General features: G+C 48.0%; 6 protein-coding genes across 6 annotated transcripts; 1 reads left to right on the forward strand and 5 right to left on the reverse strand.

Annotated features, from left to right (window-relative positions):
- Positions 1 to 1,191: 1,191 nt before the first annotated feature.
- BDW43DRAFT_263608 (uncharacterized protein) lies at positions 1,192 to 2,423 on the reverse strand. The gene is made up of 2 exons (XM_032040570.1): positions 2,232 to 2,423; positions 1,192 to 1,952 (listed from the first exon to the last, which is right to left on the reverse strand). Exon 2 carries the CDS (start codon positions 1,849 to 1,851, stop codon positions 1,366 to 1,368), a length of 486 nt encoding a protein of 161 aa, XP_031904379.1. The 5' UTR covers positions 1,852 to 1,952; positions 2,232 to 2,423; the 3' UTR covers positions 1,192 to 1,365.
- A 1,589-nt stretch (positions 2,424 to 4,012) lies between these two features.
- Positions 4,013 to 5,038, reverse strand: BDW43DRAFT_297261 (uncharacterized protein; the record flags this gene model as incomplete). Its single annotated transcript, XM_032044352.1, has 2 exons — positions 4,013 to 4,049; positions 4,356 to 5,038. The coding sequence occupies 2 exons, from the start codon at positions 5,036 to 5,038 to the stop codon at positions 4,013 to 4,015; spliced, it is 720 nt and encodes a 239-aa protein (XP_031904380.1).
- Positions 5,039 to 6,089: 1,051 nt separating this feature from the next.
- On the reverse strand, positions 6,090 to 9,761 carry BDW43DRAFT_297263 (glycoside hydrolase superfamily; the record flags this gene model as incomplete). The annotated part of the gene is made up of 5 exons (XM_032044353.1): positions 6,090 to 6,335; positions 6,415 to 7,047; positions 7,117 to 7,195; positions 7,571 to 7,600; positions 7,690 to 9,761. The coding sequence occupies 5 exons, from the start codon at positions 9,759 to 9,761 to the stop codon at positions 6,090 to 6,092; spliced, it is 3,060 nt and encodes a 1,019-aa protein (XP_031904381.1).
- Positions 9,762 to 10,107: 346 nt separating this feature from the next.
- BDW43DRAFT_263613 (uncharacterized protein) lies at positions 10,108 to 10,528 on the reverse strand (the record flags this gene model as incomplete). Its single annotated transcript, XM_032040571.1, has 1 exon — positions 10,108 to 10,528. A coding segment is annotated over exon 1 (248 nt), but the record flags the coding sequence as incomplete, so codon positions are not given.
- A 2,628-nt stretch (positions 10,529 to 13,156) lies between these two features.
- On the forward strand, positions 13,157 to 14,957 carry BDW43DRAFT_321905 (Deuterolysin metalloprotease family-domain-containing protein; the record flags this gene model as incomplete). Its single annotated transcript, XM_032049442.1, has 3 exons — positions 13,157 to 13,415; positions 13,481 to 14,266; positions 14,422 to 14,957. 3 exons carry the CDS (start codon positions 13,157 to 13,159, stop codon positions 14,955 to 14,957), a joined length of 1,581 nt encoding a protein of 526 aa, XP_031904383.1.
- Positions 14,958 to 15,121: 164 nt separating this feature from the next.
- Positions 15,122 to 17,692, reverse strand: BDW43DRAFT_321906 (uncharacterized protein; the record flags this gene model as incomplete). Its single annotated transcript, XM_032049443.1, has 9 exons — positions 15,122 to 15,256; positions 15,306 to 15,656; positions 15,764 to 15,949; positions 16,007 to 16,044; positions 16,113 to 17,000; positions 17,056 to 17,183; positions 17,257 to 17,405; positions 17,456 to 17,517; positions 17,599 to 17,692. 9 exons carry the CDS (start codon positions 17,690 to 17,692, stop codon positions 15,122 to 15,124), a joined length of 2,031 nt encoding a protein of 676 aa, XP_031904384.1.
- Positions 17,693 to 19,055: the final 1,363 nt, after the last annotated feature.

The raw sequence follows: 19,055 nt of genomic DNA on the forward strand, positions 1-19,055 counted from the left end.
ATAGGGGCCATTTGTTTCTCGATAATGTTAGACATGGGATTTGAGATAACTCTGAAGAGGCTCTCGGAGACACCCAGTACCACCAGACTCCAGAAAGGTCAAGACATGCTGCAATAGTTTACTGGCAGGACGCCATCAAGCCTAAAATTTTTGTTGGATTAGGATTGCGATGACGAGTTCCTAAAGATGGATTATTTCATTCCTATTCCTGGCGTTGACAACAATCCATCCATAGGTCTCAAAGATTGGATTTCTTGCGATCGACCGGTAAGCGCCGGGCTCTACAAGTTGTCCTTCCGGCGTGCCAATGAATAAAGTTTTTAGGGCTACGATAAAAGGGATATTTGATCCTGTGGTCAATCAAACCGAATCGCTCGTGCAGTCGCAAGTGCTACAGGTGGTCAGCAGTGGTCCGGTAAGTGCCCACACAGCCACGTCAATATGCTATATGCAAATAAAAATGATGACAAAAGCAGAGCCGTACAAGAAGCTCTGGATGGGAGCCAGGTTGGAAAATGTATTGCGCGATGCCTTTATGGGGTCAGGCATTCAAAAACCTACAGTCCTGAGTTCCACAGCCCACCGGAAAGAATCTGGAACACCCTTGAAGAGAAATACATGGTGCACAATCGTGTAAAATGGTATACCAATAAGGTAATTGCCCTTGCAATTTTATGGCCTTAGCAGGGCAATCCAATATCTGAGAACAGCCCATCAAGATCCCATTCAACATCACCGAAAAGGGCTAGCAAAAGGCTGGTGGGCTCTTGGTACTTGTTAGTCTGTCATGTCGATGCAGCTGCTAAAAATAATATGATGAAAGGTTAGCTAAGCACTATTGCTGCCTTATATACTCTCAAGGACTCTATATGCCAAAGTTGAGATGCATCTGTATCCAAGTCGTGCTTAGTGGACTGCGACCCCCAAGCTATCCCGACTGAGCCTTTTACGAAAAGAAACTCCAAAGGGGAGGAGTATTATCGAATTCCTGTCTATGTTATCATGGCACCGGCTTCTGCGTCTATTACGTTCGAATTGGAGTTCAATGATATGACCTAAGGAATGACAAAGATGGAATATTAAGACAGTATGGTGATTGATACCGCTGTTTGCTTCACACCTTCTTTTAAATACATGCCAAGAACGTGCTAGCTTTTTATTATTTGCCCCAGAATAACCGATACCTCGTTTGGCTGCGCTTTTTATGAATACAGGGGTAAATTTCCAGTACCAAGATGATGTGGATTGTACAATAAGTAGCAGTCAACCAAAGCACTTAGAGGTTCGCAAAATCATTCCAAGACCAAGGTAGCATAACAGTCCAGTACAGCGGGATTAAGAACTTTATTTCGGGACCCTCCAGACTCAAATCGGGGCCAGGGCCTTTCCCAGAGCCGTAGCGACAGTAACCAGCTTTATCGCATTATCAAACCATCTTTGCCTCCTCTCTGCATCATTCGAGAGTTTAGCTTGGTAAGCACCAACAATACCGACAGCAGCTGCCAATGAATCACGGAAGTCCTGTAAGCAATTTGCTACATCTGCCTGTTCTCCTGGGCTCAGTGCGTTGGTATTATAGCGGCTATTAGCAGGCTTCGTGGGGGGGCCATCATTGTGCTGATCCGATACCTGCGGCACATAACACAATCGTCTTTGTGAGCCTTCAGCCCGCTCCAATGATTTCCGCGCTCGCGTAACTGCCCCCAATGCGACGCGCCCCTGGTGTCGATGTTTTGTTCGATGTAAGCGAATTCGAAACCTCGGGTCAAGGGGTCGTGGGCCAGTTCCGTCTGTGCGCATTTTGAATGCTCTCCCACACATGTAGACGAACTCCTCATAGCTCCACCACATCTGGTCCAGTACCCACTCCACCTGTTGCCAATTTGTTAGTCGTTCTGCAGCAGGAGTAGGAGCAGCAGGGGCAGGAGCAGCAGCAAGAGCGGCGGCGGCGGCTGTAATTTGAGGAACAGCGTTAGCAAAAGCAGGATCCGCAGCCGCAGCAGTAAGAGCAACAAGAGCAGGGCCAACAAGGGGTGCAGGGGGCGTAGGCGCAGCAGGCTGTTGCATAATTTCGAGGTACCTCTTCGCGAGGACAGGTCCTCCTTGATGTGTATGGTCTAATGCGGCCATTTTGGGGAGCATGAGTTGGGGTGTAAAAAAGCACGGCGTATCGTCCCACAAGGAGAAGCATCCTAAACAAAGTGGGGTGAAAGGAAGCTCATTTAACGTACAATTTGAGTCCAGGCAACTTCCACAAAGTTGCTACCTATGACTGCCACACAGCTGTGTTGTCTTTGTCCATTTTCAATGTGTATGTTGGTCTCGAATCCTCATGCCTAATCTCGACCGGACGACATCCTCGTTGCTTTCATTTAACCAATCACCGAGCAGGCCACGTCCTTGGGTGAGTATTCTAACTTTCATATAAAATGGTATTTTGTAAGGTTGTACTATTCATATAAAGAATACGGCAGTGGCCCTAAATATCTTTTCGACTAGGCCAATGTCGGATGAGTCATACGATCCTCGTCAAGTCCGGTTCTAAAGCGGGTGATAATACTATTTATTGCATACTGGATGGCCCCACTATAAAATCAGAGGAACTACCGATTATACGATTTGATAGCCTAGGTACGTACCATGGGAAGAAAGGTTCTAGCCTAGGACCCGCTGAGCTTATTTGTTCTGCCTTTTCCCATTAAACTACGCTATTTGCCAAAACAGAGGGGAAAAAGTTCAAGGCTTTGGAAATCTTAACCGTGTTCATATGATAATCCGTCATTGATATTTGCCAATAGTATTTCTCTCCAAGGAATGTCGATGCTGTCCCTCTGCCAATCAAGAGCCATGACTGATTTCCCGAGTGATCAAGCATAGCAAAAAGCTGCAAAGCAACATTCATATATTTTTTGAATGAAACGTTGTTAGAGTGGAGATTCTTTGCACTCATCAGCCATGTCATCATATCGACTTGGTTTGGTCGCTCCTTAAATTTTGCTTAATGCCCTAAGAAACCACCAAACTCTTCACAAGGCAATCTTGTCTGATCTGAATCCTGTGAAATTGCGCCCTGGAGGTTTATTTTATAGACCTTTATTATATCTCAACCATCTTGACCTCGAAGCAATCTATACACTTGACGTAGTTCGCGAAAGATGGAGGCAGGGGAAGAATCCCTAGATATATTGAGTCCAGCCATCACCTCTTCGTATCTACACAGGGCTCGACAATCTATAACTCTAGCTCGAGATAGGCTACAAGATGAGCAGCCGACAGTCATATACTTCCAGATACGCACAACCGTCTGGGCGTTTAATGAATATCGAAAAATGATGTCGGGTCGCACCTCTTGGCTCTCTAGAATCTTTAGGACACCGCCGTGTGACGCCGAAATAAAGCAATTGAACCAGAATATTCGAAGGATCCAACGCTATTGCCGAAAGGAGTTCAACGATTCCCAGGTCGTCGATAGAATCAGCCTGGATGGGATATTCTCCGCTATGCTTCTGGTAATAGGCGACTTTGAGAATCTAGCCAATGCACTTGTGACCCACAGACAACATTCGGGAGAAAGTATCCAGACCCAGCGGTTGAAGAGACAATTAGATCTTTCGCATCTAGGTGCCGTGAGCTTAAATCTCATCCACTATGGAGATGATTCAACTCAGCCTTGAGTGAGTCCCTTGAAGATCAAAGAGTGAGTGGACCGCGGGCTTAGGTTGGCAAGGGAAACAATTAATATATTCCACTAACGAGCCGGCCACCACAGAACACCATAAAAATGCGATAAATTACAACATCACATCTTAACAAGCATGTCTATTTGCTGTGGAGTCAGCTTTAATCGCCGCTGGTTCCAGTACGAAACATCCCTATGACACAGTTCCTCCCTTATTCTACTAGAGGACTATTTCATATTGCTTTTTATATGACAGACGTATTCACGGGAGGTGCTCATATCCCCTTCATTTGACGCTCATTACGATCCCCAATCTCCAATTTCATCTTATTTCTAGCTGCCCGACGAAGGCTTAGGACTGACCTTGAATCTGTAACTTGTTACCAACGAGTTGATTTTTTTTTTGTGGGAGTTTTTGCTGTCCGTTGAAACGATTGTGGTCAAATCGAGACACCTATATCCGAAGTATGACGATACTTGCAGTGAAATCACTCTTTCCTTGTAAGGTACATGAAGGTAGAATACCTTGTGCAGTGAAGAAGCCCCTGCCTGCACCGTATCAACTCCATAGAACAGTTACCAATAACACCGCTGTGCTCTAGACCCTTTCCTTCAGACAAAATATTGCATGAAACCCAGATCCTGTCATATATCCCTCGACCCCCGACTATCATACGCATCCTCCGCAACCCGCTGCCCCAATATAACAACCACAACCGCAATCAACGCAACATCCACCCCCTGCGCAACCCGCACCTCCCACCTAGACCGATACCGAAAGGGAGGCCGCTGCCCTTCAATCAGCTCCGCAGGATTCGTTATCCGCCGAATATGCGCCACAATGCGGCGCCCTAGCACCAACACCTGGGTATTGTCGTATGGATCCTCGTCCCGGACTTCGAGCGTCACATCATCATCGCCGTCGAGAAGACATTCCAGCCCGGCGTCTTCAACTTTGCCCTCCCCCTTCCTTTTGTCTCTCTCAGACAAAACCGCATTCCGAAACTTAACAACCACCCTTGGCGCCCGAACCGCAACCCTCAACTTCGCCGACAAAATAACTTCCCCCATCTCCCCTGGTAGCCTCAACTCTAACGCAGATGAATTATACCACCTCCCCCGCAGCTCGAAAAGCGGTAACCCCGACCGATCGTAAAATACCCGTCGTTGCCCTATACTCCAGGGGAAGCCCTGGACCGTGAAGATCGGTTGGCCCTCATATTCCACCGAGTAGTCCAGCGAGTGCCATGGTTCTGGGAGGTTCTTGACCGTTAACACAAGTTCGGTCTGGGCGATGCTCTCTGGCCGCAGCGCAATGGGCGTTGGGGGCGGAGTTAGGACGGGTGGGGCTGTGGACATGTCGGAATTGCGGATATGGAACTGGAGGGCGTGGTGGTGAGGGGCATGTTGACACCCTTGGCTGTCATGTAGGGCGATGATATGTATGACTGGGTGTTCTTCTCAGGGTGCCTTTTTGGGAGGGACGGGATTGGCCGAACCTCCTTATAAGGCGGAAATAGGTTTCTGCCTCGTACTAGTAGACTTGTTGGTTTTTGCGGGGTCGTGATTGGTTGTTTCTTTTATTGGGAGGTCCGAGGAGGGTGGGTTCCAATGGGTGGTGGTCCATGGGAGAAGGGGAGGAAGGTTGTTCTAGGGTGTTGGCTGTTCAGATTTTTGATAGGTGGGAGGGGGGACTGGGCCTTGTGTTTTCCTTCTGCTTTACTTAATGGGGTTACTCGGCTGATTCCAGGATGGGGCTGGTGGGTTCGCCCCAGAAGGAGCGAAGAAGGGGCTGGTTTGATGTTGTGATATGGGGGCATTTGATAGGTAGGGCGGTGATGTCTGTTGGTGTTTGGGCCCTCTGGCTTCGGGACATTTGTGAAACGCACCTCCGGGCCAGGCGTTGCAGGATCCTGTCATGTTGGAGGCTTCCTTGTCAGCAACGGCTGGGGTTTGAATCATGGGCCTTGAGAATTATGGTTCGTCAGGATTTTGGCTGCCGGGGTGTTCGTCCTATCGGCTTTGGTGGTTGATGACGTTCGGCTTGTGGCGATGTGGAGGGCTGAGCCAAGTCTGTTAACATCTTGTTTGCCTTATACGGCACCCCATACTAGCTGTTTCGAGTAGATTCGTGTTCGAAGGGGCTATTCCTCGATTCAGTGTTGTACAGATATCAATGGATTGAGTACCCAGCTAGTCGTTGTGGCAAATTCCACGTGAGAACCTGCCTCGTCGAATTCCAAATCAGCCGGGAAGACGCGACGATATACATGAGCAGTAAAGGAGGTCTTACTTTTACTTTGACAATATCCACTCAATTCGAAACATTACTGACATTTGCGGTTGAACATAGCTTCATGAAGTCATCCAAGCTGATCACGAGACCAGATGCAACCCTTAGCAGGGATCCTTACCCAAGCGAATCTCCCCAATACGTTGCCCATCGACTCTCCCCATTCACAACCTTCACAAACTCCTCAGCAATAAACCTATCCGTCGTGTCGGATGGATGCAACTCATCAAACCACATGAAAGTCTCCTCATCTTGCAAATGAACACAGTCCTCGCCCTCGGAGTTACAATGTTTGACAAACCCCGTCACATTAGCACCAATCCGTCCGAACCACTCTTCCGGGTTATAGTAAATATCAGACAACTAACAATAAATCAGTTCGTTCCCATTTGCCAAATGATAACGCAATGCACACCAACAAACAAAAGAAGAAGATACTCACCAACCCATACATATCCATAACCGCCACCCCAGCCCCAGGATACCTATCCGCAACCAACACCTCAAAAGGTGTCTTGTACTTAAATATCTCATTAGCATTAGCAACCTGCTCCCATATCCGATAGTTGATCAACGTCTGATTGTCGGGCTTATCGGGCCACCACGAAACACTCTTCACGCCCCCATTCTCCAACAAAGCGTACTGGGGCGTCAGATGCAACGGCGCATTGTTCAGTATCACAAAATACCGCCCGCCGCTCGCATAAATCCCATCTAGGGCCTCATAAACACACTCAGCATAATCTGGGATTGTTTTCCCGGCTGCCTGCGAGTCGGTTAGAAAAGCATAGTTCCCGAGGTCGTTTGTTCCGATCCAAATGGCGTAGACGGTTACGTCGGGCGGGATGTCGAGGAATCGGTTACCCTGTGGGTCTATGTACTGGTTGTCTGCGATGAAGGCTGGGATTTCGTATTCAAGGACAGAGGGATAGAACATTCCCAAGGGGGGCATCGTTCGTGGGGTGATTTTGTTGGAGCATACGGCTGCGCTGACGGCATAGTTATGTCGGGTTATGTTTGCGGCTTTGCCGACGTAGTGGCCCCATGTGTAGCCGCCTGATGAGGACTCGTTGGTCTGTTTGTAATCCATATAGATTTGTTAGGGGTGGATACGTAGTTGGAAAGGGAAGGGGGGCCGGTGTACCTCCGGTTGCTTCCATCCTACGGGAGGTGCTGAACCGTTATGGGCGTAGAAATAGGATAGCCGTGTGTCATCTGTGTAGCTGTCGCCGAAAGTGACAAGATTTTTAAATTCTAACGGTCCCCAGTTTTGAGTTCGATGAGTTAGGGCTATGTCCAGGGCTGCGGCTAAAATGCCGAGCAGTAGTTGGAATGCGCGCATCACGATTCAGAATATGCGTTAAGTCACTGTGACTTCGTCAGGAAGGACGAAAAAAGGGAAATAGGAATGTCAATACACCAAATACAACAAAGGCACATCGCTAGATTAAAATATTTAAGCTTCACCATCGCCAGCCTGATTGCTTGTTTACACGGGTTTCGGATGAATACAAGGGATGCGGGGAATTCCTACGGGGTAAGTGCGATTATTGGATGGACATATTCAAGTTCTCTATATATGAACAGAAAGGCTCCACAAGTCGGTGAATTGCGAAGTGAGGGGTACGCTGTACATAATATTTATCCCCGCGCCTTCATACAACCCGCACCACTTTGCATTGGCTAATGCTGCGGGTTAAATGGATTCACCGTCAACCGTTCAATCCCTCCTTCGATCCACTCAAGTGGTGCCACGAACGCCATCTGGCTCCATGACAATAGCAGGTTTTTTCCACCAAACACTAATACTTCAAATCTCCCTACGAAGTCCTCGTCGACCCAGACTCGGCTGCCACCGATCATGTCTGTCCGGATGGTGATGTGACTCTGCAAGGGAACTTCTACCGGTTCATGAGTTGATCCTGTTTCATTCACCCAGATTCGTCCTGGGTATCCTTCGTCAAAACCATCGGTTTCATGTATGGACCGCAGGGGGTAGTGCCACCCGTCTGAGACAAAGGTCAGACTGCCGTCAGGTGATAATGTAAGAGTGGAGTCATTGGACGACAGGGTGAAGGGGCCAGCGACATCAAGGTCCAACTCGTAGTTCATCCCTTTGCTACCGTATCCTAAAAATACTTTGTCGCACGCTCTTTTCTCTTCGGGTCGAGTCCAACTTATTAGTTCGTTGGCATCCCCATCCTTTTGCAAAATCTGCCGGTCCAGGTTCTGGGCAACGGCTTTGGAAGTTAAAAGTTCCATCGAGGCTGACAATGTAGATATATCAAGAACCGGTCCACGGCTGCCAGTCCACGCTCTGGAAGCGACAACCGGGATGCCGTTGCGGATCGCGTAGTAGGACTCCAACTGCGTCGTTGCATCCGGCCCGTTGTCATTCCATGCAGCCAGGATGGCACCCTTGACAGGATTTGGATCGGGCTGTTCGGTGACATTGACTGGGTTGAAGTCAGCTGGTGTCCACTGCCATCCATCGCTGTTCGCAAAATTGAGCACTCTCGTGGTATTGAAGAATGGCGGATAAGGGGCAGGATAGATCGGCATATGGTCGTTTTTGAGTGACATGTAGGCCCACCAATCTTCTGAATTGATAACTTCATAGCCATTCTCCGCCAGATCGACGGGGTCCGACTGTCCGTACTGCCAGTGTTGAATGATAACGTCTTTCGAGATGTTGCGGGTGTCCGATGGTTCGTATGTCCCCCAGATGCGAATTTTCTTGCCGGCCTCTTCCTCCATAAACTGCGCCATTTCGTTGACAAAGTCAATGTAATCATCGGCTAATGTGGAATCATATTCATCTGCCCCAATATGGACCTCTTTGACTTGAAACCATGGTAGGAACTCGGTCCAGATAGCCTTCACCAGTGGAATGGTATCCGGGTGTGACAAATTCAAGAGGTCTTTGTGGTCCAAAGCGAGTTCCGGCTTCCATTTGGTAATAAACAAACCGTGCCCGGGAGCTTCAATCTCCGGAATGACGGTCACACCTCGCTGTGCACAGTGTTGCTGAAGATCCTCGAAGTCCGACCGAGAAAGTGTTTCGTTTGCTCGCTGTACAATCCCTTGCAGATCAGGACTCTCCGGTCGTAAGGAAAACTGCGCGTAAACGTCTTGCCAGGTGTCGTTATGGCCACGACTCAGCGGGTAATTGTCGCTGGTGTGGTAATGGAATTCGGACAGCTTGAAAAACGATGCATATGTACACAGGTCCTTGAGATACGACGGCGAGTACCACTTCCTCCCAGCGTCGAGTAAGAATCCTCGGGTCGGAAACGCAGGCGCGTCAACCACCCGACCAGAAGGGATCGGATGATTGTGAGCTATCAACAGCTCTTGCAACAAAGTTCGCGTTCCCCACCACATTCCCCGGGCGCCAGAACCGCGGATAGCGACCTGTCCGGGTTGAATCTCGAGCTCATAGCCCTCTTCTGTGACATCGCCATTTTCATAGGTCAACTCGCCCTCGAATCTGTCCAGGAAAATCCCCGTTTGACCTTCAGGGAACACCTCAGCCGAGTGAAGGCCCCAAGGCTCGCCCGTGATCTCCTCCAAATCATGACGGAAGGTATTCGCAAATTCAAAGGCTGACGGTGGAATGAGCGTCAAGCCATTCTCATCGCGGTCCGAAGCGAAATTGTCCCTGATATAGATATTTCGTTCAATGGTCGCAATGTTAAAACCATCACGGTTATGAGTCCATTGAACTGGTGGTAGAGGTTGCAAAGCGGATACCGCTCCAAGTAACGAGAATAGGACAATTGGCCACATTGCTGATGCGGGTTGTGGAAAGAGTCCTGAAACAGTCAAATATGGAGTAGTTATTATAGTCATCAACAAGCCCCGGGAAGTTCCCCAGACGATAAACGGTTGCATTCCGTGGGGGTTCTTCATCGTGTCGACGTTACATCCCGTTCGCGTCAAGAATGGTATTGTTTCTGAGAAGGGTAACATTCCTATCGCCTTGGCCATCTTAGTCTCTTCGCTTGCGACGCTTTATTGCTTGCCATTGGCTTCATCTATTAACTAATGTCAGTTGCGATCAGACCTCTTAAATGTTTTCTTTTTCCCTCTCTTGCCGAGAGTGATGTTGTTCCACTTAACGGTTACAAGGGACTCACCGTTGCCCTTAGTATTCCTGTTATTTAATTTTCAACAGGCATGGTATGGAAATATCGCGGCGAACATATTCCTGCATGCTGCAGAGAGGTATCACAATTTGGTTAAGTGAGGGAGAACGAATGAAGAAATGAAGATCAAGAGAGTGGAGGTAGGAACCTATTATACTAATGCATATCTGCAGTAAACTGGTCTTGTCAGCTGCCCCCACGCTCCCGATCAGCAGTATCAAACCTGTTGGCAGTGGATAACGACCCTTTTTTTTCACGAACATCAAGATAGGTCAGACTGTCTCTCGATGGAAGAGTGTGGTGAGATACACCTCTCAAGCAAAATCTATCGAATTAGTAATCTGTCGACCAAAATATACCACCAGGCCACCAAAAATGCCCGAACACTTGCCGTGTCCCAATATGTGATATTTTAAGGTAATTTTCAGGTAGATATAGTCTCTGTCGTCGTGTTAGTAGTGAGTCAGCATGGATAATAACTATTCCACTGCCTTGACAAGTCAACGCTGTTTAGTAGTAAGGGTAGCAAAATGACACGGCTCAGTGCCACATTTGAGTCTTCCTGGAAAGAACACGTTGAGAATACAAGGAGTGGCACGATAGAACATTCCTATGGCTTGGACGAGCATTGGACGAGCATAGCATCCTGTACAGCTAATAAGCTGTCAAGTGCAGTCATTGTGCAATCAATAAGGGATGTGAGCTCTTGGGAGGGAAGGACGAAATTCCAAGAGCACTTGCTCCCATGGTTGCCACTTCTGAGGTACCATGATCAGACACCGAATACTGAATAGACACTCCCGCAGCCTTAGTCTATTAACTCTATTTGCACGCGATGTGTCAATTTTAGATCATTTTCCTTTAGTAACATCTGCTCCGAAGTTACCAGGGGTCTTGGAAGATCAGCGGACGAGCTTAGAGGAGGTCCTGAAATCTCTTAATCCCTGGTAGCAAGCAGCCACCGTAGTGTCTAGATCAGAAAATAAATGCCGTGTCTGTCTTATTCATGTTGGAGATATCCGATTCCCAAGACTTAAGGTTTCCCAAATCGCCTGATTGTGGTGGTATTGTCTCGGTGTGGAGTTTCCTGACCTTTTAAAAAAAAAAAAAAAAAAAAAAAAGACACTGGAAAGGAAAACCAATACCGTGGGCATGCTTCTACCCAAGAGATCCCGGTGTAGATAGAGCCTTTGTAATCCTCGGGCCGTCAAGGCAAGAGAGTCGAACGATGAAGCAAAGACTCCACTCACATTTACGGTGGGCAGTAGGGACGGCTCAGCAATGCCATTGTGGCCCAGATCACATGTTGATTCCCCTATGTAATAGGTAATGTGAATCCTGTGTGGTGGATCCATGATATGTCCAATATAATCTAGCATGCACCATGGTTCTTGGGAGCGCGGGGACAACACCCCGTCTGCAGCATTAACTCGATGGCAGTTATGCGATCGGCAGTGTCATGCCAGATGCGGCTTAGAATCTGGATCCTTAATTAAGAGTAGCTTCGTGCTGGATTCCGTTGTTCATTCTGGTACAGATGTGTACTCCACGGCGGAGAGCCAGATGCTTAGGAAAGGCTTCCTGAGTGGGATACACCTAGTCTCCACTTTCCTCTGCTCTTAAAGTACCTTAACCCTCACTTTTCCCGTTCCGGGTAATACCTCCATGCAGATCGACCCTTATTGCTATCTAGGGTCTTCTTTCAAGTTTACTAGTACTAGCTTAGTGTTGGTAGGACATGTATGACCGTTTTTTCAATTCTTTCTTTCATCGGGGGGTTGGCAGTTCTAGTAAAAGCATTAGTGAAGGAACCTTTACTAACAATGTATGTAGGACGAACTTCCCCAAGCTCCTTTATTGGGTAAGCATTCTTCCGATAGCTTCACTCGAGTCCACGACAAAGTAATACCAAGACCCCTGCAGAAGAATCTCGATCCGAACGGAGCCGTCCCGTAGCTGCCAAGTGATATCAATCTCTGGGCGCAGTACTTTCAATATCCGAACATCTGGGACTGTTTCAAGTCAAGCAGGAGTCGAAACAAGCCCTTTCCAAAGGCCACCACAAACCAGAACATTCTCACTGATCAGTCCACAGTACCGTTCGATGTGTTTTAAACGGGTCCAACCTTAAAAAGCTATTTCTGCCTCTGGGAGTTGGTAATCCGGTAGGGTTTGGAACCCCCTGAAACGCCGTTGATGCCAAGACGTCGCATGTACTAGGGACCCGTCCCCACATTTATGCTCCTTAATTCCCGTATTAAGGCTCCTGACACTGTTGACCTGGATTCTTGGCCGAGGGTCCATGGAAATGTGTCATAAATGCCATGCAGTGCCACCCCTCTCGTGTTGATGTGGATAGGGCCTGAAAGGGAAGGTAGTATTCAGGCCGAATCCTGAATAAATAAGCGTTTCAGGTGCGGGATGATAAATCATAGGGCGGAAGAATTCCTTAGCTAATGGTAGGTTTTGGATCTGCCGTTGCTCTGGTGGAGCGCTGAAGATTAACATGGTTATACTATCGAGCGGTTCTGAGGCGATTTTTGCCTCGGACTTTTCTCGATCTCGTCCCTACCTACCTAGATGTAGCACAATATCTCCTATCCCTAGATATTCTAGCCTATTAGAGCCGTGATCGACCTACTCTAGTCTAGATCTCGAAGACCCTATTCCCGTTTAATTTACCTGATTCTTGCCCAGGAACGCTGTTTGCCGCCGCCATTGGCTCTCTCTCCACGATGCTTTGAAGCCGTACATCAGATCTATAGCCGCTAGTCTCCATTCCTCATAGCATCAGGTCCAACAGCCAAGACCATAGCTAGTAGAACACCGGGTATCCATAAGAGAAAGAATCCATTGGGTAACAATGTAACCATCCAGCAAAAGCCCTTAACCAACGTGAAACAACAGGGTCACTCGATTATTTCGCTCGTCGTACAACCGTATAAAATCAAGCATGCCATCTCGCTTTCATGTAGTTTTCCATCCACCCCATTCATTCCTTTCTTTCTCATTTCCGTACCTTTCCCCCCTTTTAGGATGTCGTTCTTTCAACTCGTTCAATTCTTCGGTCTTTTGACCTTGGCTGCTGGCAAGCCGGTTCACCTTCCGAGGCAGGCTTCGGGAGCCCCGCAGGACGGCGCTCAAAACCTCATCGATGTCCAGCTGGAGGCGCTCGGAAACTCGACCGTCAAGGCTCTGATCAAGAATGTTGCTGATGAGAGTCTTCGCGTCGTCAAAAGAGGCGGTCTCCTGGACAAGGACCTTCCCACGAAGAAGGTCGTTGTATCTGGATCTGGTGGGTTTCCTAGCACTATACCTATATACCCCGGTCTCAGGACGAAAACAACTGACGCAAAGAAGAAAACCCGACCTTCAGTGGCGCACGGGTCGACTATATCAACAGCCATCTCACACCCGAAGCGTTCATGGATCTCGCCCCTAACCAAACAGTCGAGTCCATCTTCGATATCGCCGACTCCCATGACCTTGCCGCAGGAAAGAAGTACTCCGCCATCGCGGACGGCATGCTCGAATACACCAAGGCCGACGACCACAAGAAGTTCTTCGTCGTTCCCTACAAGTCCAACTCCATCGACTTCGAGGCTCCTGAGAACGTCGAGAGCCGTCTCACAGCCCGTGCCACCATGTCTGGCTGCGACGGTCAATATGACCAGCTGATGAAGGATAATCTCAAGCGTGTCTCCGAGATGGCCACTGCTGCGGCCAAGGATGCCCGAGACGGCAGCAGCGGATTGCTCAAGAAGTTCTTCAAGTCCGATAGCGAGGCGGACAAGAAGGAGGTTTCCGGGCGCTTGGAGGCGATCGCTAAGGAGGCTACATCTACGGGTACTTTGACCTACTATTGTCAGGCTGAGGCGCAGGATTCCTGCGGCGGAAATATTGCAGCAATTACCTATCCGACTATGAACCGTGTTGTCAACTGCCAGGCGTACTACCAGACGCAGCAGGTGGTTAATGAGTGTGGATACCTGGATCAGGCGGCTATCTCTCTTCACGAGTTCGCGCATGCTACTAGCGTCTATTCACCTGGTACAGAGGATGTTGTGTATGGACTTCAAGGTGTCTTGGGTCTGGATAATGCCCAGGCTAAGAACAACGCCGATTCGTACGCTTATTATGCTAATGGTATGTCACTCCCTTCGATCTTGATGATTTTGTTGTGGTTGGACTGACGGTGACTTTTGCAGCTGTTTTCAACAAGTGCAGTGCAGAGGGTGGCGAGCAGGGTGGCTCTCCACCTGGTGGACAAACCGGTGGCTCCAGCTCCCCCTTTGGACAAGGCACTGGTCAAGGAAATGAACAGGGAGGTAATCAGGGAGCTGGACCCACTGGAACGCAAATTGGAGGTGGCTCCAGCTCTCCTTTTGGTCAAGGCACTGGTCAAGGAAATGAAATGGGAGGTGGCTCCATCTCCCCCTTTGGACAAGGCACTGGTCAAGGAAATGAAATGGGAGGTGGCCCCAATTCCCCCTTTGGACAAGGCACTCAAGGAAACGGGCAGGATTTTGGCCAGGGAACTCAAGGTGATATGGGTCCCTGGGAGGTTATTCCTGCAGAAGAGATTACACCATCTGGATCCGGATGGCCCTCTGGCTTCGGTAACCAAGGTTGGGGCAACAACCAAGGTTCACAGCCTTATGGCGGTCCATCTAGCACCGACTTCCAGGAAGTCTCATCTGCACCCTCTGGTAACTCCCCATATGGCGAAGGTTCCTTCGGAAACCCTAGCGGAGGCTCCTTTGGAGACGGTGGCTCTGCTCCGTGGAGCTCGCAAGGCTTTGGAGAGGGAAGTGGCTGGTTTAAGAGGGATCAGTGAGCCAAATATTGTGCACGCTGTGCGGTGGTAACACCGATAAAATACAGTAAGCATGTATTCAGTCTGTGGTAGAAGTTGCTAGAAAGACAGTTACAAACGAAATTAGCATGAGGTGACAAGCCACCGAAATTCGAATTTCAAGACAAAACAGAAAACAGGAATTATTAATGTCCATTGTAAACCTGATCCCCCGATAGTGTAAAGTTTCCCTTACGAATGTCCTTCGGATCCACGTGGTCTGCCTTGATGTGGCGCGCAGTCAGCGCAAATCGCAATTTGTTTTCTGGAATAACGGAGTGCTACACACTTGTCAGAATTTTGCATTCATCCGGCGCCTTATAGTCATACCTCGTAGTATTTCTGCAGGTTTTCACCATGCATCACAACAAGGTCGCCGTGATTCAACTGCAGTTTTATACAGGGCTTTGCAACAGAACACTTATGGCCTTTCAGGACCTCCTTTAGTTCCTTGTCATAGATCTCATGTGTGATGTCTCTATTGTGCATCCGAGTTTTCAAATTCTGACGCTCTATTTCGAACGCACATCCCGGAAGAACCGGATCCTCGGCTAGGAAAATGTTATTCTTACTGCGACCGTTGAAGTATACGGACTTCATTCGGATTAGCATGGTAGACTGAGCCCCCAGTGATAGGGTCGCAATTGTAGGACCAAGAGAGCTTTCGCCGTCATCATGATACTAGAACCGTTAGAATCTGCTAGACTTGATATGCATACGTATCTAACACGCTTCCATCTTTGTACACCACACTTCCTTGCATGGTTCATAGATAAGAAAGTACTTACTCCAATTTTCATGCCCTCAAAATACCCTAGAACTAACATTTCATTTGGAGCACGAGCAATATCTCTGGCGCGGTCCAAGGCTTTCTCCGTCGCCCATTTCAGACGGCCCAATGCACGGAGAATCACCTTGGGGGCCTCATCAAAGCCCTTAGATTTCACAGACACGACGTACTTATACGGCATTCCCTAAGCTGATGTCAGACATTTCTCATGACAGATATCAAATGTCCCAAGGTGACCTACATAGTTAACGGCAAAGTGGGCAGTGAGAGTTCCATCGACTACCAAACACGTTAAAACAAAATCATCAACAGAGCACCTCCTATCACTAGATAATCTCCCGACTTACCCACACTTTGGTCCAAAGGAAAACGCCGCAACCCAAGCTCAACCTGCTGCAGTTGCTGAAACATTATGTCTGGCCCATCAGGCCGGCTATTTATTGTTCTGTTTGACACAAGGTGCGTAATATGCCCGACTCCCGGGAGGGTATATACTAGCATCCTGTACGGAGCCAAAGAGACATCATCCACGTGTGGGGTCATGACAGTTTTGTCAGGTATGAGAGCTCGCTTCTGAGGAGAAATTTCGAGAGAATCGATCACAGAGCGCAATGGAACGGGGTGCATTCTCAGCATCTTCTGAAACGTACAAGTATGGTGCGGGTGCCCTGGGGTAGGGGTGGTATCATCGCTGCACTTCCATCCCCTCCAAAGCTTCCGTGATATGCATTTGCGGCACTGGGGACACACAACTCCTTTCCAGGCTACCCTTATGGTGCTCACATCCGAATCATCCTCATTCAAGGTGCTGAGTAAGTCTGGAATCAGACTATGATGAGGCTGAACGGTGTCATCTGGGTGCAATCGATAGTCCAGAAACCTCTGGTCGTAAGTCAGGATGGCAGGAGCCTCCAATCTTTCAACCCTAAAGAATTGCTCACAGGATGGCTCGAGGCACATCCATCCTTCGTTATAGATCCGAAAACTAGTGCAAGTACATGCGCCGCACTGGACTGACTCTGGCCTGTTTTTGAAATCGCGCTCTTCACGAGGTGGTGGCGGCGACGACCCCTTGACCGCCCACCAACTCTTGCTCGTGAGGTCCAACTTCTCAAAGCGCACTTTCGCCCCATTCTTCCCGTCACACCTTTCGAACCAGACATGCGAGACGCGGAAGTAGGCCATAACATTAAATGGATGAGGTACTTTTGTTTCCAGTACAGTGTTGCCCTGTCCTATTATACCATTAATCATGATGGGCTTTTGCATTCCATGGCTCAGCGCACTTACCGATTATAATACCGACAGGAAGCTTTTGTTCCATGCTATTCAAGAGACTTTTAACCATAGTATCATTTGCGTCTTGATCTTTAACGCGAGTCAATTTCCCATCTTTATCCTTAGTACAGCCGCCGCCACTAAAAGAGTCATTGGCCTTGGTTTCGTTTCAAGAGAGAATATAGCAAGTCGCCTAAGAGCAGTAAAACTTACATCCTTGTTATTATCACCTCTTCGTCAATATAACAGCGGTCTCCCGAGTCGGCATCGAGGAGCACTCCCCAGCAGAGGCCGTCTTTATGATATATACCGCCTTGGACAGCTCGAAACCAAGGAAGGGTATCACCTAACTCCGAACGGTACTTGCTGGAAGTGTTAGCAAGAGCATTATGGAAGCAATCGGTCCGCGTACATTTGCCCATGCGGGAGGTTCGCCATCGACCGGAATGGTAAGCTTGCGGGCTGTGACTAGAGCTGATTCCGACACTTTGGATGGTTAGCAATTCCCGAAGTCCTCATGCCATAAGGTATATACATAAGGTATATAGTCCGTACCTTCAGACCTGGCTATGCCTCCTCCGGAGGTACGTCTCGCCTTCACAGGCTTGGCCTCGTTCGCTCTGATCGCCCTTTTTCTCTTAGCAGGCATTTTTTTTTGTCAACGGTATCGTATTATAACTTTCCACGCTGTATCGATAATGGGAGTAAACGGTATTCGTTGGAGATAGAGCCTTGCCAGAATGCAAGTATAAGGGAGTAAAGAGTATAGAAGGTAAGAATATCCATATAATCAGTCGATGAGGGCCAATTGAATTGATAGTAAACACTTCTGGGAGTGTGCAATTTATTCGCCAGGGAGATAGTTATTCGCTGACCATCGTTAATATATGTCACCTCTCAGTGCCTTCATATCAGGGAATAAATCAATATGGAGAGTGACGTTCATATAAATACGGGTAGATTTGTGATCGTGTTACAAATCTCTAAAGGACGATTGTTTGAGCATAGTATGCTAGAACAACAAGATAAAAGAGATGGATTGGGCTCAGACATGAGTAGGCGCAAGTGCAGTAACAAACAACACTAACTGCTGGTCACGGGTTAATCATGATGAAGTCACGGACAGTGATCTCTGTGATGCCCTCAATCTAAGGCATCTGCAATCGATTACACGGATTACATAGTATTTCCTATACATCTTACTTGGCCTTGTTTAGTATGAACAACTCCCTCCATAAACAAATGATGGAGTACCTACACAGTTATTTCCCTTTCTTTATTGAGCATTTCGTTTGTAAAGAGGAAACATGATCGATATAAATACATTTATACGAGACTCCTGGGAAGTTAGATAGGCGGGGTTGGGAAAATAGGTTGCATGCATACACATTAGACGCTTTCCCATGTGGAGAGATCGGACAAGACAACCATCGCTTAGCTTAGAGGTTTAGATAAGGTAGACGATCTGAGATCTACCGAGATCTGTAGATCTAGAACCATCATTGAGTCACGGGATACCTACATGAGCTTGCTTGTATTCACTCATGGCGCGGAGAACATTTCGAGGAGGAAGGTGATTTTCATTGGACTTGCCAGATCATTTCAACAAGTATACTGTACAGCTTCAGAAGAGAATATAACGTTATTTTTCGACGGAGGTAAGGGTATTCTTTCAACTGACTTTCAGTTCCGTCTGTCAGTCCCTTCTGTTCGTTCCTATTACTTTTTACATCATTATCATAAGCGTTTTTGTGACTATACATTGTGCCTTCGAGGAGAAGGTGAAGTAGTTGTCTACACTAACTTTGAGCTCTGTGATTTACTTCTGGTGAATGCTTTGTTGAAGATATTCATATCGACAGCCTGATATTTACCTTAAAATTGACCACCTGGGTTGGATGTGAAGTGTAGTGATGGCTTTGGAAGTTGATATACTGTGGTTGAGCCTGGTAATTTTGTTAGTACGGTCCACCACACTAATTTAGACCCTAGGAATTCTGCCGTTTTAGAAA

This window comes from Aspergillus alliaceus, assembly GCF_009176365.1.
Source record: "Aspergillus alliaceus strain CBS 536.65 unplaced genomic scaffold BDW43scaffold_5, whole genome shotgun sequence".
NCBI classification, from domain to species: domain Eukaryota; kingdom Fungi; phylum Ascomycota; class Eurotiomycetes; order Eurotiales; family Aspergillaceae; genus Aspergillus; species Aspergillus alliaceus.

Excerpts from the sequence above, each read along its gene's own strand:
- BDW43DRAFT_263608 (XM_032040570.1), bottom strand. The coding sequence starts at position 1,851 with ATGTGGTGGAGCTATGAGGAGTTCGTCTACATGTGTGGGAGAGCATTC.